The sequence below is a fragment of the Nelumbo nucifera genome, chromosome 2 (assembly GCF_055504915.1).
Source record: "Nelumbo nucifera cultivar China Antique chromosome 2, China Antique-T2T, whole genome shotgun sequence".
Taxonomy (NCBI): domain Eukaryota; kingdom Viridiplantae; phylum Streptophyta; class Magnoliopsida; order Proteales; family Nelumbonaceae; genus Nelumbo; species Nelumbo nucifera.
In genome coordinates, this window is record NC_142650.1 from 26,883,491 (window position 1) to 26,907,526 (window position 24,036).

Sequence of the window (24,036 nt, forward strand, 5' to 3'; positions counted from 1 at the left end):
CCAACTATAGTTATGAGGTTGCAAACGGGGTTGCTTGATTAGAAGAATTTCAACTACATCGAGCTCAGGTTAGGGTTCAGGCCCATTGAAAATTTAACAATTCTCCAACATAATCCAACACAAGTTGCACCCCTAATAGTAATGAATACCTACCTTCTTCTTCTTCTTCTTCTTCTTATTTTTCTTTTTTTTTTTGGGCACTAAAAACTCAGGCGACATTTATATATTCTCATCTTTAGATAAATTCATTCACACAGTACAAGGTTTTTTATGTTTCTATTCATGTTTCCTTTTTACCTCTGCATTTTGGAACTGGAGTGGAATGTCAAGTCAAGGTTGACCATAAAAAAGTTAAAGCAAATAGGCTCTACAGTCACCAATTATGATACTCAGTTTGACCTTCTAATTACCTTTTTTTTCTTTTGAAAATTGAGAATTCTCAAGGAACCAAAATTTATGACTTATGGTCAACTTTTTTTTTCTCTTGTGGGGGTAGTGGTAAATGGGAACTCTGGTCTCTAGAACCTCTAACAATATTTACTCTACAGTCTTTTACCAAATAATCGGAACAAGTCTCATGAGCAAAGAATGAATTGTTGTTACAATTTCTGATTTTAATCAAACTTTACATGTAAAATGGAGGCCATCAAACAAAAGATACCCAAACAGATAATATCTTCTACGCTACCTTTCCTACCTTCACCCCCACTAGTCGTTGTTGCATTTTTTGGTCACTTAAATTCCTAACCAACAAAACAAAGCTGTAGCACGTACCTGCATTACACTTGGAAGAAATTTTCTTGAAGAAATTCTATGCCCATAATTGTCACTAAAGAAAAGGAGAGAGAGAGAGAGGAAGCTTGGTTAGTCTCACATTATCTAACCCTTGTAGCATTTTCTAGTCACTTAAATTCCTAATCAACAAAACAAAGTTGCAGTACCTGACCCTTATTGCATACCACTTGGAAGAAATTTTGTTGAAGAAATTCCATGCCCATAATTGTCACTAAATACTTGCAAAAGATCTCAAAGCTTTTTATGCGAGAACAAAGCATCTAATTGAAGCTTAAGCCATGGCTTCCACCATCATTAGCAACTTGGAGAACGTACCCTTTAGTTTATTCTCCACAATACATGTTCATATGTTTTCTTTTCTTTTCTTTTTCCTTTTTTACCCTTTTTTTTTCTGAATTGTGTAGCTCCAAGAATGTTGACTTCACTGATGACTGTTAATCACTAGTTCCCCATTATCAAGTACAGAAATGAAAACACAAATATTGTTTAATGATATATAGAATCGATTTCCCTTCATCTCCATACCTTATATATACAGTTAGTGGTTAAACCATCCAATGCCTTGCCATGCATTGTTAGTTATAGCACACAGCACAGTGCAAGTATTGTACAAAGGCTGTTGTTGAGTGGCAAGAAATGAGAGAAGAGACTGATCTAAAGGTTATCCCGGTGCACGAGGCTCCTACCAATGAGGATCCTTTCTAGAAGTTATACCATTCAAATTACGTATAGATCTTGAGTCAGCAAATGGTGAAACAGGGTTCATATAGTCGACCCCATATAGTTGGGACAAGGCTTAGATGATGATGATGATTTTGAATCCGTCCAGAGAGCATTATATATCTTTCTTAATTTTGCTCTTCTCCCCAAAAGAATGTTACTGTATGATCCACTAACTTTGCCTGGATTACATCAATTGAAAGGGATCGCCATATTTGGCAATACCAATGATATTTCATGCTAACTCTTTTATGAAAGAGTCAATGACAATTGCTTTTCCTCTTTCCCCATTGGTCCTTCTAAGCAGTTGTGATTCTACAAAAATCCACACCCACTCCCTCCTCCACTCAATCTAACTACTATTTGGATATTCGCATAGTTATAGTGTTTACCTTAATTAGGTTTCTTAAATTTTGTACCCAGCAATTGAATTTCCATCTTTAATTGCATATTTGCTTTGAGGGAGGATTCCATCTCTTCTGATAGTAGAGCAATTAGCTAATGGATTCTCTTCCTCCCTTAAGGACACTCCCATTGTTGGAGAACACTGTGGCTCTGAAAGCATTTTCACAAATTTGACTAGCATTCACCTACAAACCAATGGATAAGGATTTCAACTTATGAAGGGAGGATTTGGGATTTTGAAAGGAAGCATGGACTGAATAGTAGTTCCAATACAGACTAGGCAAGGATGAAGTCTGCAAATCATGACCAGAGGAATGCCCCCTATTATTGACCGACTTCATTAATATAATTTATCAAAAATTAAAAAAAAAAAAAACTCATTAACTTGTTCATATCGATTGTACTGGACGGCAATTAATTTCTCGAATTACCCTTTCACTTTTTCCCGGGATTTCTACTTTCAAGACCCTTCAAGTTTTACTTATTTTTAATTCATATTGATGTTTTAAAATGCGGAGACGTGACATGAGGCATTTCACCATCTTAAGGGGTGAACGCATAAGGCATAAAAGCATAAGAAATGTGAGCCTCCTAAGAATGTGTTAATAAGTTTTCACTAAAAAAAAACGAAATTAGGGATAACTGGAAAAAAGGGTTTGATTATGATGCCGGAAAGATATGATATCAGAAAAGCTTATAACCAATCAGCAAACATCATAAAAGTATGAACCAATCAGGTGGGTTTTCACCAAAATTTATGGAAGTTGTGATTGGTCAAAGCCTTTCCGGTAATGATATCTTTCCCGCATCATAGATTTTCCCCAAAAAAATTATAATTATAATTTCTAATAAAAACCATCACATTCAAATAAAATAAAACTGATATTATATTTAAGCATGACCATCATAAAGGTTGATATCAAATTGTCAAATATGAATGGTGTTGCTTTTGGAGGGGTTGTTTATAAGAGTACAACTTAGGCAGGTTCGGATTGGAATCTTGTCAAATTTTGAATGGGCTTGACCTGAAACCCGAGCCCAAATTATTGTAAAATGCTAATTCGGGCAAACCCGAGTTGCACCCCTAATTGTTTAGGCTACATTTGAAAATGATGCAAATGGAGTGTAAATCTCTATTCAGGGTAAATTTGCACTGGTTCACTTTGGCTTGTTTTTCGTAACATTACATCTATGCATTGACAAATGACAGAAAACACATTTCCAATGCATATTTACATTGATAATAAGATATAAAGGCTCAATTTGGAAGGAGTACAAATACAAATATGTAGAGTGCAAAACCTTATATTCTATATTATTTTGTATGTATTTGCACTGTACATATTTGCATTTGTACTCTTTCCAAACTGAGCCAAAAGTACATCAATAAAAAAGAAGTAAGCTTGTATTCAAGTGGGCTTTTGATTAAAAAAAAAGGGCATATGCTTTATTGGAATTCTTGTTTGCATCCATTTCAATTAAAAGTCTGTTTGGTAAGAAGATAAATTTGTCAGTACAAAAGTAACCCAACTTTACAATTTATATGGACTGTTTTACATTCTACATATTTGCATTCACACTTATTTGCATTGTTTTCAAAGGCAGCCTTAGTAACATTCGTTATGTAAGCCCTTAAGGCAATTCCATTCAACCAAAATCAGAAGATACAGGTTCTGATCTACATCAATGATAGAAGAAACACAATAAGGGGGATTGAATGCACCCCTTATTTCTATGGGATTGTTCGGTTTAATTACATTTTATGGCGCCCTTTTACCTCTTTTATTTGAGTTTTTGTGTAACCATTTTGCCCTTAACCAATGATTATTTTTATTTAATTATTTTGTTGATTGTTAATTAATTAGTATTTTTAACTAAACAATTAATTAGTTAATGCTTATTGAATGTATTAATTATTTCCTTTTTTATTTAATTATTTAATTATTTTGTTTAACTATTTAATTAAATCATTTTCTCCATTTTTAATTATCGAATCTATTTTTAATCCTTCAAGTTTATCCATAAGGGTAAAGTTATAAGACAACCATTATACTTCAACTTAGAACAACATTCTCTACATTTTAGATCAGTGAAAGAGAAGATAGGCAAAATTTTACTTTCTACTTTTCTTAGAAATTTTTTATTGTCCCAAACTCAGAATTCAATGTTACCGAATGACACTAAACCTATTCATGGGCCATGCTCGGGCTTAATTTTTGTCAAAATTTAAATGGACCCAACCCCAAGCCTGGCCGGTAAGTAGGTCTAAATGACACCCGAGACAAAAACAACCATCACATCAGAAAAAAAAATGTATTATTTTTACCGTCATGCCAATTATTTTTGTTATAAAAAACAAAACCACTCACATTGGCAGCACCCCTCCCCCCCAAATCCATTTGACAACATTGTCTTCTTGCTCAACATAAGTTAAACCATGGCTAGGTTAAGATAATTCAGATGAGCCAAAAATGGCTCCATTTAATATCCAAAAGATCTTGTTGTAGTTATGGAGAGAGAATCTTCACCAACCCAATAATAACTGGTTATTTGTTGTTTCTCAATCACAAGCACAATTATACACATCTCAACCCAACTTTACCACTCTCTCTCTCTCTCTTCTACTCTTCATTACATTCGTTACATTTCACCAGCTACTGTTCAATTGATAGATGAAGAGGTGAATCAGAATCGAGTCTGGATTTTCTATTCATGTCTATTCACATAATATCTCAGCCACACATGAAGAATATCTCATCTTCCTTCATAATATTATACAGGAGAAGATGTTCCCAATTCACGGGGGTAGTGTGTTATGGGTAAACGTGGGCAGAAAATTCGGAGTCATCAGAATCACCCGTGACAAAAACTGTTGCAGGTGTAAACGAAGGAGGAAATGCAGTGGGGAATAACGGCAGCATGGCTCCCAGGGACACGTGTTCGGCTGTGATGGTGGTTAGTTATGACCCTGATGATATGGCTTGGGTTGAAGGATTCCCCTGACACAAAAAGAAAGAGGACGAATCAAGTTCCAGAGCAAAAACTGTTCCTTTACAACACTCAACGTCGTCCACCATTCCCTCTCCTCCTCCTCCTCCTCCTTTGCTTCGCATCACACCGAAAAGACTTCTCCTTTCATTTGGCAACAATCGTACCAAAGTCTTCCTTTCTCTTTTCTAGTTCCCCAAAATGCCCTCTCCACCCACCGGTAACTACTTTTCAATTCATCATCGCCTTTTTTTTCCATGGCTTTTCAAGTTTTGACAGAGTACAATCATGGTGACCAGAGAAGAGAAGCAAAACAGCAGCCAACGGCCAAACAGATCAGAACAACCACGCCCATTGTCGTCAAGCAAGCAATGAGAAGAGCATGAGAATAAGGAGAAGCTGACAATGATGAGAAGAGGAAGCTTTGGAGTGTTTGTTTTGTTGCTCAGTAGAGACAATTCAGTAGTCGTCCCTCCTTGCACTGTTGGGTTAAAAATTAAACAAATTTGGTGACTCCAGTACTTTATGTCATGTCAGTTCTCCAACAAAGGGATGGTAGTCGATCAGTACAGATCCAATCCGACTGTGACTACTTGGGCTGCTGTACTGATCACCCAAGTGGGTCGTCACGGGTTCATTGAACTTCTCTTCAAACTTTGGCCGGTTTCCGGCCGGCAGGATCTCGTCGTACTAGGAAATCGATATGGCGCAGGTGGCCGTATGTGCATGTCTTCGACTCACCGTCCACACTCGAGACAGCAGCAGTTGGCTGAGACTGAGAAGGCCTGAAGCCTGAGTGTGTCTGGTGAGTGGTGACTGGTGCAAAGCTACTACCATCTACACGACTAGCTACGACCCTCTTTTGGGAATGATGAAGGGTATTTTGGGAACTTAAAGAAAACAAAACTACCTACTAAGCCCAACGGTCTGATTATCCGAATTTGCTTGATTTCAGAGATAGCTACGACCCATCACTCTCAAAGTCCATTTCATGTAAACTAGCTCAGGATAGTTACAGCTTGTGGGGGTGAAGTGAGAGTGAGAGTGAGAGATTCCAATGGACAATGCCAACAAGGAGTGAGCCATGCGTAGCAGTAGAATAAAGAGTACTTCTCCTCAGACCACCCAACCCACAAATGTTTGACCCCACAAGGCACAAATCTCTTTCTACAGCAGATCCATTGATTCCAATCTCCAATCCATCGATAAATCAATGACCCAATTGCCAAACCATCATTACGTGACGTTTAATCCCTCTGTGCCATTAAGGACATCTCGGGAGGCCCTCTATAAATCAGGTCAGTTCTGTTAGAAGCTCACGTCTATGAGAAATGGAAGGAGGGAAGGGTCTGGTTGTTGTAGCCGAGCCAAGAGACTCCTACAATATCGCTTATATTATTCATTTCTTTCTCGGCGCTGGGAATTTGATTCCATGGAATGCTTTGATCACAGCTGTGGATTACTTTGGCTATCTATATCCAGCCAAGCATATAGACAGGGTATTCTCCGTGGCTTACATGGGTTCATCACTGCCTGTTCTGGTCTTGATGATGAGCTGGGGGAGCTGGAATAAGAAGCCAAGCTTCAGGCTGAGGATGAACTTGGGGTTCTCTATGTTTGTTCTCTCTCTTATGACAGCTCCTGTGATGGACTGGGCACGCTGGAGCCGCAAGGCAGAGCATGGAGCTTATAGTGTGACAGTTGCAGCAGTGGCAGTCTGTGGGTTGGCCGATGGGTTGGTCGGAGGGAGCCTAATAGGATCCGCAGGGGAGCTGCCTAAGCGGTATATGCAGGCGGTTTTTGCCGGAACTGCTTCTTCAGGTACTCTCTCAGAACGATTAGTTTTTCTTACTTCTTTTCTCTTTCCTTCTCCTTGGAGTCTCAGAGTACCAATTCATAAAGCAAAAGAAACCACTCAGGGCTCACTGAGGCAATAAACGCAGAAGTGGGTTGAATTGAGCTAAGGATATAAGCAGGCTTTCTATTTCTGAGAAACCCAAGTGCTTTGCTGGACTGTTAGACGATGATGTAGTTAAGTTTAAGTTACACTATAAACGCAAAAGATATGAAAGAAAGCAATTTCTTTTTCCTTTTCCTTTTCCTTTTCCTTTTCCTTTGGATGAAAAAAGGATCAACTGATCGAAAAACTAAGGGGCACTCTTTATCAGTTCAGTTCATTCAGGGAATTGGAGATGGTTGGTCGGATCAAATGAGAAGTATGCCTTCTTCATTTGATTATTAACTGACAAAAGCTTTGGCTAAGTATGGATCTGAAGAATTTAGGATATGGAAATTGAATTGAATTCCCCTAATTCCTTGTGGCAAGTGAGTTTGGAATCTGAAATACCTCCCTGTATTCCTCTCCCCACGCTGTACTAAGGAACAAATTTCAGCCCGATGGACCTTGCTGTCCTCTGGGTAAATTTTGTATTAAAAATTATGAAACTTTGAATGGATAAGTTGCTGTATTTTTGGTTAATATTAGTTATTGCTGTGTTTGGGTGTTCATGATTTTCTTTTCATGGTTAGGAATGGTGATTTAAAATTATTCTCCTGGGAGGAATAGAAATCCATAGGGGAGGCAATCATTTTTGAAATTCTCTTTTGGGTATAAACTGGATACGCCAGATATCATTTCCATTTTACTGCTTGGTCCAAAGTACAGATAGCCTAGTTTCTGGTCAAAACATGTCTAGAAAAGAATCTTTTTTGCTTTTCTTCAGAGATATTGCAGCAGTTGGTTTTGTCCCATTAAAATTCAGAATTCTGTTCTCAGTGCCTGGACTAATACCAGTAATCTTGTACAATGGACCTGTGATGATTCAAATTCAGAAGGGTGAGCCAACCTGAGGTGTTTATCTTTTGTTGCATATTGAAACCAAGCATACCAGTAAAACTCACTTTGGGCTGGTGACATAAATTAACCAGTTAAAATTCTTTTCTATGCAAGTTTCTAGTTTAGCTCTACTGATTAAATACATCATCTTGGTACAGGTGTTCTTGTTTCCATCTTGAGAATTATAACAAAGGCATCCCTTCCCAAGACTACACAGGGTCTACAAGTGAGTGCCCATCTCTATTTTATTGTGAGCACTCTTATTGTGCTGGTTTGTATTGTCTGCAGCAACATCTTAGAGAGGTTGCCTATTGTGCAAATGTACCGGAACAAGAAAACTGTGACCCCCAGGTCCGAGGCACCCAACTTTTCAGATGATCTGCGGAGCACCATGAGCAGGCTTTGTGCTGTGAATGAACCCAATGGACAGCCAAAATTTTGGGATGTTGCCAGAAAAATTCGATGGTCGGCTTTTGGCATTCTTATAATTTACACAGTAACCCTCTCAATTTTTCCAGGTTACATATCTGAAAATGTGGAATCCAAGCTGTTTCAAGATTGGTATCCTATTTTGCTGATCACAATGTACAACATTTTAGATTTAGTGGGGAAGTCCTTGACTGCAGTATATGTTCCAAAGAGAATTGGAAAGGTCACATGGGCTTGCGTGGCCAGGCTGTTGTTCTATCCACTCTTTACAGCTTGCCTTCATGGACCCAAGTGGTTGAGAACCGAAGTCCCAGTGGTATCTTTGACTTGCATGCTTGGATTGACCAATGGTTATCTGACTAGTGTCCTAATGATACTTACTCCAAAGACAGTACCTGTTGCAGAAGCAGAAGTGGCTGGAGTTGTGATGGCTCTGTTCTTGGGAATCGGATTAGTAGGAGGTTCAGTCCTTGGGTGGTTCTGGATAATTTGAATCTAGTCACCCCATCTGGCCTATGGCCAAGTAGAAGAAAGTCAAACACCAACATGGATGAGGAGGCCCATGTGAGCCAATCGTTTATTGGTCCCTTATCTTTCCTATCTCCACATTTGAAGAGGGAAGACCAAGTAGCCCATAGATGATAAGAACAATGGGAGATCAGAAGAATGAATCCAGTCAGAGAATATATCTGTCATGTTGGCTGGGGAACTCCAAAGCTGTAATTTATTAATTGTTTATCTCCTTAATCAAATTTATCCTGGGTGGAAACTATTAATTCCTTTTGCTTACTTGGAATGAGGAACTCAATCTTTAAAACAAACGTAGAGTGCTCAAGACATGAAAAGAGCTGAAGAATGAGACTGCAATGAGTTTCAGCTTTCAACTAAAGATAATCTTTGAAGATGATGCATGCTTCCATTGCTCAATTCCAAAAAATGGAACATAAAGACACAGATCAGATAGATGTAAAAAGTGGCTAAACTGAATGAAGTATTGCTTTGTTTTTTGGCGGATAAATTATTTAATAAATATTCAGGGATATAGTAGTCAACCCAACATGTAATTCAGCCATTATCAAAAGGCTTCTAAGCTAAGGAAAAGGTCATAAACTTGACCAAACGGTATATAAATTCTTTCTTCCTATTCTTCATTTCCCTTTTCTTGTCTGAAAGACTGACACCAATTTGAAGGTTGTTAGGGGCATTTTGTTTGGGTTGAATCTGGTAAGGATATCACATGCCAGGACACATCAAATGTAAGGGTCATAAGTCCCTTGTATGTCTGTCACATATGCAACATGGGCAGGCGGAATAGTTTTATTTGCACCCTTCCATGTTCCATCCGAGCAAAAGCATTCATCAAAATTGATGAGAGCAAGAAGAAATCAGGTGATGATGAAAACAAAATTGTATTAAAAAAAATGAAATTTCTGTAATTTCCTAGTACAAAACTTGAGATTTTGAGACACTGAATCTGAACAATATACAAGTAGGGTAAATAAATAACATGTACTACAGATAATCTTGGTTCCTTTCTTGCAATCTCTGAATTTTGACTGTAGACTTGCTTTTGTAAATGGTTTCTGTTATCTTGGCCCTGATAGCCGTACAGCCGAAAGGTATGCAGAACTATTGCAATCAGATGGTCCTGATAAAGTACTTTCCTCACTTATTGACTTGAAAAAACTTGAGTAAAGGCGAAACCCCAACTGAGAGGAGGTAGGGGGTAGAGGTACAACACAGAGACCTTCAAGCATTTGGACTACCTTAGCCATGGATGGTCTTAGGTGCATATCATCCTGTATACACCACAACGCTACCTTAATTGCAGTAGGAACTCTCTCATCACCTTCCTCAACCCTTAGCTTGGAGTCTAGAATTTCTTTCAGTTTCCCTTCCTCCATCATCTTGAATGCATAGGATGGAAAATGGGATTTTTCTGAATTTTCTGCTGGATCAAAGTTTTTCCTACCCCCAATGATCTCAAGTAAGACCATTCCATAACTGTACACATCGCTCTTCTCTGATATGGCATAATTTGTGATCCACTCAGGTGCCAGGTATCCCCTGGTACCCCTCAGTGTAGTGAAAACATGACTCTGTTCCCTGGTCATCAGCTTAGCTAAACCAAAATCCGAAACCTTTGCTAAGAAGTTATCATCAAGAAGCACATTTTCAGGCTTTATATCACAATGGACAATCTTCACATCGCAATCCTCATGAAGGTAGGCCAATCCTTTTGCTGTGCCTAGAGCTATATTGAACCTTGTCTCCCAGTCCAGCATGTGTTCATCTCTGTTATTCTTAAAGATCCATCTATCCAAAGATCCCTTAGCCATGTATTCATAGGCAAGAAGCCGGTGGATCCCCTCAGCACAAAAGCCTTTGATCCTGACTAGATGGACATGGTGAATGCTTCCTATGATGCTAACTTCAGCTCGAAACTCTTTCTTCCCCTGACCAATACCCTCCAGTTTCTTCACTGCTAGCCGAGTCCCATCTGGTAGCACCCCTTGGTAGACTGAACCAAACCCACCCTGACCAAGTTTAACAGAGAAGTTATTTGTAGCCACTTGAAGATCTTTGTAACTGAAGCGGATTGGCATCCCTGATAAACCCTCCAGGAAATTATCCTCTTCTGATGATTCTTGGGGAGTTGGTTGTAATGTCTTCTTTTTCCGGATGTACCGAGACCCCAGATAAGCTAGGCCAATAATAACTAGTACTGTTGCAACAGCAATAATCACAACAATTAGAATTGTTTTTCTGCTACTGCTTCTTCCTCCCCCACTAGGGTTTTGTCCCTGGTTTCCATTTCTTGGGGCCTTGATGTAAGATATGTACCCAGTGGAGCTCTGATCAGATTGTTGCAAACTTCCTATCTGGTCAAACAAAAAGCATTTCCCTGAACTATTTTTGAAGAATAAAGCAAGACAAGAGCAATTACTAAGGCATGCATCTTTGCAGCCATTAAGATCATATCCAGAGAAGGGTGAAACAAACTGAAGTGCAAAATAATTGAGCCCTTCCCCGACTTTTATAAGCTCCACTGAATCCTCTGAGCTATTGCAAGGAGAGAAATTTCCAAGTTTGCAACCACGGGAGGAAAGAACAGCAGGGCACTGGCACCGATTACCATTGGAACATATATTATATGGATCACAGTTCCCAGGTGTGCTGCACCAACTTTGAGGTATCCTCTTTGCTGGAGTAGTTGATGATCCCTTCTGAAGAATGGAAAATAAGATTGCCCCATGGTTGTCTAGCATTGCAGCCCATGTGATGTTTGGATCAGTATTATCTGAGAAGATATATTGAGAAAGAAGGGTTCTATTTTGATCGTAGAACCTCCATGAATTGGAAATAATAGTTGCTGAGCTGACTTCACCATTTTTGTTGACAATTTTCTCCTCTGCCATAGACCAGTAAGGCTGTGGAGTCTGGAAATCCGCATAGAGAACCAAATCCCCTGAGTTGATTTCAAGATGATAACTCAAGTTATTGGAGTCTGGATTACTAATGAGTTTCATTCCTTTAGAGAAATCCTGACCCGATAAAAGTGTATCCGTTGGATGACTGAAACTCTGCCAAAGAGGATTACCATCTTTATCAAGCAAAACCAAGTTGCCCGAATCCTGCAACTCCATGGAAACAACTCCCTTGCCAGCAGTTTCTGTAGACCAAACCATGCCTCTCCCACTTTCCAAATGTGCATTGCCGTCGTCACCAAACACAAATTTATCAGAATTCCCAACCGGAGAACCTCTGTTGGCGGTCCAGACCGTTTTCAAACTAAGCGTATGTTGAATTGCTAGTAGAAACAAAGTAACATCGCTGCTAGGGATGAAACCAAAAGCAAAATTCAAGTTGTTAGACACAAGAAACAATCCGTTCTTGTCGATGAAATTCATCTGAGACCCTTGAAAGACGGGACTAATCTGGCCAACAGCCTGATTACTAGCACCAGAAGGTCTAGATAGAAGGGATAGAAGCAAAAATAGAGACACAATAGAATAAATGCAAAATCGAGTGTTCATACCCACCGCAAGAACTTGAACTTACCCAAAATCAACTCCAAAGCAATGGTCGTCAAAGAACAAAAATTGAGAGCCTCTAAAGAATATGGATTCACACTCAAAAAGGAGTAGAAGAAAACGATTTGAAGGGGAAAAAAGGAACAGAAAAGAATGAACTTTTGAACAAGTCGATTTACAAACTATAATATTCTGTAACTTAGATTAGCCTAATCCTGTTCAGAACCCAAATGGAAACCCACAATCTACGAAGAGATGCAAAAACTGACAAATTGAAATGTGGGAATTTCACACTCGAACCTATGGGTACTTACATCATTTACCTTCAAGACAACTTAGTTTCTCTTCTACCCAAGTTCTATGAAGTCCCAGAGTAAAAACGTTCCAACAGACGCTCGCCCAATTAAGCTAGAAATGAGGGAACCACGGCAGAGATCTGATGAGTTTTCAACGTCCAACCATAGAAACGGAACAAGCTTTAGAAACTCCCCGGAAAGCTCTGAAACGACTCTATACAGACAAGAATTTTTCTTCTAGACAAAGGGAAGAAGACAGCAAGAGATCTCAGGTGCATCCATCAAACCGAACATAACTCACTTCGTTTCTTGTTCTTCCACCCATAGAAACAAGTGGGTTTGAGGAGACGGGTCCTTCAGTCTCGACAGACGAAGAGAGGAACAGAGAGGATTCGATTTGTGGTGGGGTTATCCTGCTTTAGCCTCTTCTGTTGACAGGCGACGGATTTTCTGTGAATTGCGGATCCCGTTTATAATTTCTTCAGTTTTGTAATGGAAATGCACTGTTTCTGATTTGGTTTTTAAATTGTATTTGGTGATTATTTATCGAAGGTAGATGAGGTGCTGCCTCTGTGGCTCTGCCTGCAATGAATGCTTGTTCTACCTTCTACGTTGGCTGAGGGCGAGGTGCAAGAGTCAACTCAAAGCCGGTGTCACCGTGTCAGCAAGTCTGAAAAGTGCTTTTAGTGGCTCCCCTCTCACTCTCTCAGTTTTTTACCTTCTTAGTAAAATACAAAAACCTCCCTAAAGTTTCTGATAATCATAAAAATCTCTTATAGTTTTATTTTAATAAATACCTCCATGATTTTTTAAGAAATTTTACAAAAATATTCCTTCCATCACCATCTCAGACGTAAAACGTTAGATTGATGCACATTTTTTTCAAGTACCCATTCTACGTTTTTACAAATTATTTTATATACAAAACTAGTGAAATAATCCAATTTTAGTTCAACAAAAACACTAGAAAATGACTGTTAAAGGAGGTTTTTGTCAAATTAAAATAGGGTTATCCCTCTCACTCTCTCAGTTTTTTACCTTCTTGATAAAATACAAAAACCCGCCTGAAGTTTTTGATAATCATAAAAATCTCTCTTATAGTTTTATTTTAATAAATACCTCCGTGAATTTTTTAGAAATTTGACAAAATATCCCTTCCATCACCCTCTCAGACAGAAAAGTTAGATTGATGCACCATTTTTTCAAATACCCATTCTACTCTTTTATAAATTATTTTATATACAAAATTACTAAAAAAAATTCAATTTTAGTTCAACAAAAACATTAGAAAATGACTGTTAAAGGAGATTTTTGTCAAATTAAAATAGAGTTATTTCAATAATTTTGTATGTAAAATCATTTATAAAAAGGTAAAATAGGTATTTAAAAAAACTGATGCATTAGTCTGACGTTTTCCATGTGAGAATGTAACGAAATGGAGGTTTTTGTCAAATTTCTCAAAAATATAGAGGAGATATTTATTAAAATGAAGCTATAAAGAATGTTTTTATGATTGTCATAAACTTCAAGAGATGTTGTTTGTATTTTACCTTTCTTTTTTCCATCTTGCAAAGGGAGATGGAGAAAAAGATAAGATATGAAAAGAATTTTGACCACACCCTCTTGCAAAATATAACCTCGTTCTTCGGCGGGTCAACTGGTGATGCATGTTGGTCAATTATGTGACTTTTGTGTTGCTGCAAGTGGTAGGGGTGCAAATGGATCAGTTCCGATTCAATATCCGTTCCTATTTATAGGATTTAATCGAAATCATATCGGATTTAGGTCACTCTTCTATCCGATCTAAAAAGATCCTATTCGATAAATATTATATATTAATAAATATAATACACATATATATATATGTTACTTATTTATTATATAATATATATATATATTATTTATTTATTTATAAATATATATTTATATTATATATTTTTTTAAAGTTGTTATATTATTTATTTTATATATGATAAAAATAATTAAAAAATAATTGTATTTTTGTTTTTACTTTATTTAAATTAGTATATTTTATTTTTTTCTTAATAATTTATTAACCTTTAAGGACAACAAGTCATACTAGACTAGATCCGAAGATCTGACTTACCAATAGGAATCGAATTCAAATTGAGTCCTATAAGAATCGATCGAATCTTCAGATCGGATTTGATACCTTGATTCGAATCCACTGTTTGCATCCCTAGCAAGTGGTAGTATTGTTTGTGAGGTTATGGCTGAAATGGGTCGAGTAATGAGAGTATTCCGTTAAATTCTTATCCAATCCGTTTATTATATTTTGATCAATCTGAATTAGGGATGCAAATAGATTAGGTCGGATTTGAATCAAGGTATATTCAAATCCGATCTGGCACTATTCGTGTTGGATCCGATTGGAAATGATAGGACTCGATTTGAATTTGAATCCCATCAGTAAGTCGGATCTTAATCCGATTTGTTTTATTTAAAAATTAATAAATTATTAAAAGTAAAATAAAATATGCTAATTTAAATAAAGTAAAAACAAAAAAATACAAGTATTTTTTTTATTATTTCCATCATATATATACATGTTTTTATAAAAAATGAATAATATAACAAATTTATAAAAATATAATATAAAAAGCTTAATAATATATTATAATATATAATATTTCATAACTGATGGATCGGATTGATTTTTGGCATATCAGATTGGGTTATATTTGAATTCGTTCCTCCATTAATTAAACCAATCAACTTTCTGATTTGTTAAGATTAAGGCTATGTTTGGTTTGAAGGAAAAACATTTCCCTTTCTTTCCCTACACTTTCCTTCAAACCAAACACAGCGTAAGGGAGGCATTTGAATCCAGTTTTTATCGGATTGAATTGGGATTCGAATCAGATCTGATCCAATTTATTTACAGCCCTAATTAAAAATCTGAAGCTCATTCAAAATCTAAATATTCGATTCAAATGTTTATTAGATTGGATGGAGCCAAATCTAAATTCCGATCTGATTTTCTAAATGGATGTAAGCTTTAAGATTCAAATGCGAGCTTATAATTGGATATTAGATGAGTATCGAGTTTTTGTTGTCTATTGACAGCCCTAATCGGTCCATTTATTTTGGATTGGGATCCAAGCCAATATGGAACCAATAATATCCGACTTAATAATGTCTAAATATATGGGTTAATATTTACTTAAAATTAATACAACTTGTTAGTAAAACTGTTTTGAATGTGATCTGTTTATTAAAGATATTGTTGAAGTTAGGGTTGTCAATGGGTTATAAAAGTCTGAAATTCAATCCAATTAAGATATAAATTCAATTAAGACATATTATATCGTCATTTATGTCTTATCCAAATATATGGAGTTGGTTACATGAATCTTGTTTTATCAATTGATTTTATTTAAAAGCTATATTCACTGTTAAATTATTATTTGTATTAAGACTGTTTGGAATTTGTGTAAAATGTCATTGGTGTAAAAGTATATCGATTTTATTGATGTAGTATTTACATTGATAATTAATGTAAAACTTTACGTTTGATAAGAGGTTTTACATCGACTCATGACGTAAAACTCCACTCCATCGATCCAAACACCAACAAATCTAAACCAGGTGCCAAAAAACCGAACTAACGTACACTTTTACATCGCTTCCAAACACAGCCTAAATAATTTTTTATTACTTCTACCCATATCCTTTTTATTCTACTCTTAGTTCTTGTAACTCTGTTCAACTTATAATTATAATCCTACTTCTATATTTTAAATTTTGGTGGTTCCGATTCAAATCCTACTTAAAATATCATGCTAATCATTTAATTCAATATAGAATAAAAAATGAATTAAATATGTATTTATCATTTAAATTGATGGATTTGAGTTTTGGTAGATCGTATGCATTGCGTGATGCATCCTCTACACTACTTAATTATTTGGGCACCCACCCTTCAAATTAAAAACACCCAATTGAAAATACATCAGAAACATAGGTGCAGATTGAATATGATTTTTTTGTACTTTTTACGTTGGAGAAACCAAAAAACGGTCAAAGAAACCATTTGACAAAAAAGCTCAAAACGGGTTTCTTTTTCTTTTTTTTTTTTTTTTTGCATCAGAAAATCTCGTTTGAAAAAGCAGGAAAAAAAGTTCTTTTTAAAAAGCACGTTTCAAAAAGTGACTTTTTCAGAAGCCCGTTTAGACAAAAAAACACTCCCAAACATGACCTACATCTGATTGTATTTATGTTCATGTGGCGTTCAAGATGGATCGCTAGCTATCATCCTTGTCATCAATGTAATTCACGGGGCTTGTCCTTGTCATGGAAACCATCCAAGGATTGGCCGTGGAACAATGGTAGAGGAATGGGTAACTGATCTCTAAAGTTGATTATATGGGCAAGTGGTCTATGTCAATTATTTTAACAAGTTGGTACCCAATTTGAAGAATTCACACGGCATCCAGTACTTTATTCAAATTATAACAAATTCTCAATCCGAGCAAACCCAAATTAAATTGAAACTATTCCTCATGGAACGCTTCTTAAATCCATCTTAACATATAAATACAAGAGATATTTTCAATGTGAAAGTGATATATATATATCGTAAAATTGATGTAAAGAATACTTTGCAAGGAATAAGACTTAGTTTAGTTAAGCTAAATTTATTGGGACAAGGCTTAGTTTAGTTAAGCTAAATTTAATATACATTTATACAAATTCTAGGGTACCATTATGTATATTTTCATGGTACTGTATTAGAACCGTGCCAAAAGAGGTTCCCATCTTGAGACTGCGTTTGGGGGTGGGTTTTTTTCCTCTCTAAGCAGGTTTTTAATAAGCACTTTTTGAATAAGTGATTGCATTTTGAGTGTTTGATGGTAAGGGGCTTTTTCTTTAAAATGTGCTTCTCATAAATGTAAAAACTAGAAATCATTATATTTTGGCTTTTTCAACGGACATTTTGATCCAAGTGGTTATCTTCTCTTTTCTTTTCCTATTTTACACTTGGCTGAACGCAATAAGCCCAAAAAGAACTTATTAAAAGTCCCACCAAACACAACCTGATACAATATTTTAGTTCAGGCCTTCAGGGTAAGCAACATTATGAGATGAGGCAGCAAATTAGAAAATAGGCTGTTATTGTCACTCTGACACTGTCCATCGAGAAAAAGCTTTAGGTCAGGAGGCAGCCATAAGATTCATGAATCAGGCTAAGGAGCTATTAATGACTAATTACACTACACATTTATTTCAAGAGAATGGGCCCAACGTTTAATGGGTTTCAATGAACCCAAAAATGTCATTTCCACAACTTACATTTGATGGTGGAGAAGAAGCTCAAAACATCATAAATCACACATGCTGACTTTTGGTAAGTCTAGGCATATGACGGAACCTAATCAGAAGGTGACTCCAAACCCTCTAAAAATGTGACAAGTGGCAAGTTAGAGAGAGTGTGTTTGTGGGTTTTGTTAATTCATGGTTTAAATTAATGGTATTTTAATTGATTTGTTGTAATGACCTGGCCTTTATATGGGTATGTTGATAATAAATCCTATTTGATGTATGTTTCAAATTTGATATTAATTCTGATTGTTGGAATCATTTACTTGCTAGTTTCAACTTTCGACAATATTGTACAGTTCGGTCGTAGACAAACGAGCTTTTATTAATGATGTGTTGTTAGGACAAAACATGATGATAAGTAGTATGTCAAAGATAAATTATTATATAGAAAAAAAATTACGAAAGGTAAATTTTTTAATTAAAAATTTATTGAAAAAAATATTTAAAATAAAACAATAAATAAATAATCACAGCCATCTGGTAATAGATATTTCTCTGTATATTTTGCTTGGACTGACCTTAGATGTAACAGTTGCGACTCCGTCATTGAAACTTTTATCTTCACCTCTTTTAAATTTATTTAATGTAAATTTTTTCTTTAAAAAATCTGGTATTATAGAGATCTATCCTGTACTTTGCGGGTAGTAATCTTTAGGTCACCAATTTTCATTTGTGATATAGTTATTCTGTACGTTTAGATTCCAACACTGTGCGGTTGACATTTTGTTGCCCAGTTTGCCCTCTCCGTTATTATATCTCTAAAATTCAAGTTTTGAACTTCTCATTTTTTTTTTTTTTTTTTTGCAAAAGTTGAAAAAGATAGAGCATCTATCAAAGGAGAGGATAAAAAGTTTAAGACTAACAAAAATGCTAACGGAAAGAGCAAACATTGGAATCTCAATGTACAGGGCAGCTCTTTGTTGCAGATGAAAGTTTGAGGACCTAAGCGTCACCAGCCCTATGGCTGAAAGAGTTTGTGGGTAGGAAATCATGTTTTCACCATTTCCTTAATTGGAAGCAATATTATTTTATTTTATTTTTTCTTTTTCATGGCTGGTTGGTATTCTAGCATTACTTCTTAAGTTTCAATTTGCCGACTTTCTCCACCACTTGGCAAAATGGGTGCTCTCCTTCCCTCCTTTTTGTAAACTTTTCAATAAAAAGAAAAAAAAAATCAAATCTAATCACACTTACAAAGGAAAAGTCATCTACGAGACATTTTCGAGCATCCCTTCCTTAATTTGGATAGATATGTGCTGATGAAAAAATATATGATATAAAAAAGATATGGTATGGAAAGAGTTTTGACCAATCAAAACCCATTTATGAATTTTGATAAATAACACCTGATTCGCTATTAAGCTATTAAGTATGTGATTCCAGTTGATTGGTCAGGTGTTTTTTGGATGTCACATCTTTTCTATATCATAGTTGAATCCGCTGATGATATATGTCATTTGGGAGGATGAATTTTTTTTTATCACATCTTTTATATTATTAAGCTATTAACGATGTTTTCCCCTTTTTTCCCTATGTGGCACCTAATGGTGATCAAATAAGAATATGAAATATGCACATAATTTGGAGTTACTCTATCGAATTCCAAGGCATGTTGTTCTGTGATAAAATGGCAATGACACCAAACACTGCCTAAATCTGTCGGTGAACAGATTTTTGTTGATTTTGAATGGTTTCTGATGTGACCGTTTCTGGTCACATACCATTTTTTGTGATGTATAAATTTTTTGGCTAAGTACCTTGTTGTTTGACCCGGTGGTGACGTGCCTTGGTGATGAGCTACTTGGTGGCGAATTGCCCGGTGGCGAGCTCCCTGGTGGAGAGCTACTTGATGATGAACTGCCTGGTGGTGAACTCCCTGGTGGCGAACTCCCTGGTGGCGAACTGCCTGGTGGACTCGTCACTTGACTTGCTCCTAGGCAGCCTGTAACTCAGAGGATGGTGGAGCTCCCTGGTGCAGCGCAACCTGACTACCCTCCGCGTGAGGTGATTTCCTCTCCTTTGTAGGCGGCAGGAGCTGAGGGACCTGCGAGAACTGAATCAGAGGACCCGAGGGTGTTTTCCCGGCGGGGACTCTCCGATGCCTAAGTTAGCATTCTGATTACAGAGAGCTTGGAGAGAATGAGAGAGCTAGAGAGCAGGGGTTACCATCCCTCTTTCCTCCCCTTTGGCTTTGTGGGTCGGAGTCCTTATATAGTGGTGTCCTCGCGGGTTAGGTGGGTGAAAAGCCTTCAAACGGTAAGACTCGTCATATCCCGTCAGAACCGGGGTACGGCGATGAACTCCTCGAGGTTGTCAGGTTGGCGCTTGTGTCAGGCGGCCAGGTCGGCGTCTGGGCCAGGTTGTCAGGTCGGCGCCTGTGTCAATCGGCGGGTCGGTGTCCGGGCCAGGTTGCCAGGTCGGCGCCTGTGTCAGTCGGCGGGTCGGTGTCTGGGCCAGGTAGTCAGGTCGGCGCCTGTGTCCGGGTCAGGTTGCTAGGTCGGCGCCTGTGTCAGTCAGCGGGCAGTGTCTGGGCCAGGTTGTCAAGCAGGAGATCTTCCTGCGATACGCCATACTACTCTTCTGTACCGAGCTACCCTACAAGTGGCAAGAAGCCCGGGGGAGCTATGCCGAGCTGCTTGGCTCCTTGGTGGCGAGCTCCTTGGAGAGCTGCCTAGCTCCTTGGCGAGCTCTTTGGTGAGCTACCGAGCTCCTTGGCGAGCTCCTTGGTGAGCTACCGAGCTCACGGGGTATGCCGTTAATGGTTCTTGGTGGGCGTCTTATAGGTTGCCAGGTCGGCCAGGTCGGATCATGTGCCAGATTGATCCGACCAGGCCGCGCCAGGCCAGCCAGACCGGTGTGGTCAAAATCAACTAAGTGATCTAAATCGGTGTGGATAGATTTAATATTTTCCTAAATTATTTAATAATTATTTATTAAAATTATAATAATGGATTGTTATTTAAATAATAATGAAACAATTCTGATAGATTAATTTCCTAATTCAATTTTTCTAATTTTTTATTAATTATTTAGTTGAATAATAATAATAGATTATTATTTAAATAGTTTTAGAGAATATTTTTACATAGATTAATTTCTTAATTTTTTTAATTACTTATTTAAAAAGTAATTATGGATTATTAGTTAAATAGTTTTCCTAAATTATTTTATAATTGTTAACTATAATTATTGATTTGATAGAAATTAGTAAATTACGCTAATTAGTAATATCTTTTATCAATAGATTATTATTATAAAATTTTAATAAAAAATTATTAAATTACAACGATTAATGTAAATTACACTAAACGTTGAAATTTTGAACATTTATTAATAACCAAAAATTATTAAATAATGGATTGTTTATTAATTTTTGGTAGATTATTAAATTATTTAATATTTGTTAAATAATGGATTATTTCTTAAATAATTACTTCATAATTTTTGGTAGAATATTTTCCAAAATTTTTAATAATTTTCATAACTAGTGTATTATTAAACAATAGATTATTTAACAATAATGGAAGATGCCATGGATATATAGGAAACATTGAATTCCCCTTATTCCCCTCTCTTTAATTTGATTGAAATCACGTATATAGATATAAATATTGTTTGATTTGGAAAACCAAATTTTAATAAATTATTATGGCCCTATTTTTATGGGAGAGTGGAGAGAACAGAGGGAAATTAGAGATAGAAGTTTTTTCCAATTAAGAAATGTTGTGTATGTCCAACAGCCTGTGCTGTCCAAAGAATAACTTCATATTGGACACACTAGTCCATACAGCCATGCCTCCAGCACTGGTCCTACCGTTTACAAGGAGTTTTCATGGACGGAAGAGGCTATCAAAATTTCACATGTAAACACCCAAAGTTTTCATCCCTAATTAGGCTGCATTTGGCATTTCTTATTTTAAGGACTTTTTTCTTTTTTGTAGTTAAAATACCCCTATGAATATTGAGCTTTTAACTGCAAAAAGAAAATAAATCTTTAAAATAAAGATGCCAAATGCAACCTTAGTGTTCAATTACAATGTTTTCTGCAGTGTTAGAAAGTAAAACGATGGTCTTTGCAAGCACGGATCTGCTAGGCACATGATAGTTTTGTGCCACCAAACCAAAACTCAACATGCAATTCTACATGAATTTTGAAAAATTTCACGTATCTAGGATAGGGTGATACAAAACTTTGATGTGCCTAGCTACCATTGTTATTTTTTGCTTTTTAATGGTGCTAATCAAGGTTTTTAAAGCCGAATTGGAAAAAGAACCGGTCAGGGGTTCAGTTCCTGGGTCAAACGGTTTGATCATTCGAACCGAATGGATGGCCCATTCTATCACAAAAATAAAAAATAAAAATAGCCAAAACCGTTAAACGGTTTGAACGATTTGACCTCCCAAATCAAGCGGTTTATTGACTAAATCAACAGTTTTTGACGAAATAATAGTTACGGGATAAAAACGAACCTAACTAGTTCCCAGTTTTTCCAGTCTAACCATCCAATCCGGTCCAATTTTGAAAACCATGGTGCCAATACAATGGGGGTACGTAGCCCGTCCCTCAAACCCATAATCCCCAACCTTTGGCCGCGGAATTTGATCCAAGGTCTCTCTCCCATATCAACCTTTTACATGTTCCCGCCAAATATGACCCATTAATATACCCCCGTATTTTTTTTATTGGGTTTGGTTTGAGTTGAACAAAATTCATGCTCAAATCTACCCGTTAACACACAAAACATGTACAAATTAAAAGATTGAACAAATAAAACTTAAATGAAAGTTGACAGAGTAATTAGATAAAATAACTTGTCACTTTGTTAATGTTAGTTCAAGTTTCTCCTTTTTGTTTAACTTTTTGTGGTGTATTTATCTTTAACATACAAATATGAAAGATAAGAAATGTTTCTCATGTGCAGCTGCTGTAAGGTTGGTGTGGGAAGCACTCAGTGGGGAGCAGATCCGAGTTCCCCAGATGGGCACTGAGTTTTTGGGCTTATCCAACTCCATTGATGCCCTCATTGACAGCTTTATGGTAAGTACAATGTTAAGAATCAGAAACCCATATAGATATATGCTGTTAGTCTACACATTTAAAAAGAGTCGGAGCTTTCTTGGCTTCCCGTAAAAAAGAAAGGACAGCTTTTGGAACAAAGAACCACAAAATTCCAACTTTAAACACCTCAAGAAACCATAGATCACGGTAGTACTTTGTGTGACTTTTCTCAATAACATGACCAGAAGAGTCGTTGTGATGTGAACTTGTCCTCAAAGCCAATGGAAATGGTTGGCCTAGAGCTACAAGAAAAAGGAAATTCGATCTTTATTAGTTGATGAGGAATTGGGGTTGCGGGTAAAAGACTCAAAACAATCAGCTGAATCATATATGGTGACTGATCCACTAAAGAATGGATTCATGAGGAGAGAGATTTTCCTTTTAATTTACTTAGACAAAATCTTGACTCAAGAGACAAGCTGCAGGTAATAAACTAAGAAAGTATATAACAAATATTTAATACAAAGCACAGTTTCTAGATGATATGTTCTATTATTATAAGTGGAAGCAAATGAGATGTTAATGTAGAAGCATTTTTCTAAGCACTGAAAGAACTAAGAAGTGGATAAGAAAAGGAGGAGGATACTGGATACCCAGCTTTGCTTTCAAAACACTCTCTTCAAAGTGGAAATAGGAAATCACAATTACATCTAATAAATGAAAAGGAATATCTATCAACCTTTGCATAAAATAAAGATTAGGTGAGCCCAAGGGTTCCATGTTTCTACAAGGTTGGTTGAACTCCATTTTCCCCTTACAAAGTACTTTTATTATTATTTTTTATATGGGTAAGTGGTTTCTTGCTTAAGGCTACTTTGCATTTTTAATGTCTCATCTTCTATGCCTTACTGTGGTAGATAAGCTGGGATTTGAACCTCTAAAAACGATGGGTCACGGGTCAAATAGTTTGATCACTTGGTTGACCTGGTGACCCTTGATATCATATAAATTAGATATAAAATGTGCAAGTAGTGGCTAAATGGCTTGTTTATTTGCCTTCTTAATAGAAGTGCTCATGTTTTATTGAAAATATATATGTATTTAATCAATATAAATATCAAAGAGACAAAAGCAAATAATACTCATGGTCCGTTTGGTTCAAATCTTTTCATTATCTTTGCAATAGATCAA

The 24,036-nt window shown here is 36.6% G+C and overlaps 2 protein-coding genes across 5 annotated transcripts; one reads left to right on the forward strand and one right to left on the reverse strand.

Annotated features, from left to right (window-relative positions):
- The first annotated feature begins 5,385 nt into the window (after positions 1-5,385).
- Positions 5,386-8,949, forward strand: LOC104595403 (Nucleoside transporter family protein). Its single transcript, XM_010256127.3, has 2 exons — positions 5,386-6,729; positions 7,903-8,949. Exons 1-2 carry the CDS (start codon positions 6,240-6,242, stop codon positions 8,664-8,666), a joined length of 1,254 nt encoding a protein of 417 aa, XP_010254429.1. The 5' UTR covers positions 5,386-6,239; the 3' UTR covers positions 8,667-8,949.
- A 614-nt stretch (positions 8,950-9,563) lies between these two features.
- On the reverse strand, positions 9,564-13,148 carry LOC104595404 (G-type lectin S-receptor-like serine/threonine-protein kinase SD2-5). Of its 4 annotated transcripts, none has more exons than XM_010256129.3 (2): positions 12,522-13,148; positions 9,564-12,007 (listed from the first exon to the last, which is right to left on the reverse strand). In XM_010256129.3, exons 1-2 carry the CDS (start codon positions 12,524-12,526, stop codon positions 9,760-9,762), a joined length of 2,253 nt encoding a protein of 750 aa, XP_010254431.1. In that variant the 5' UTR covers positions 12,527-13,148; the 3' UTR covers positions 9,564-9,759. The 4 variants fall into 4 exon arrangements, with proteins under 4 accessions (XP_010254431.1, XP_010254432.1, XP_088755000.1 ...); XM_010256130.3 differs by having other exon boundaries at positions 12,531-13,147; XM_088898874.1 differs by having other exon boundaries at positions 12,236-13,147.
- Between the last annotated feature and the right edge of the window lie 10,888 nt (positions 13,149-24,036).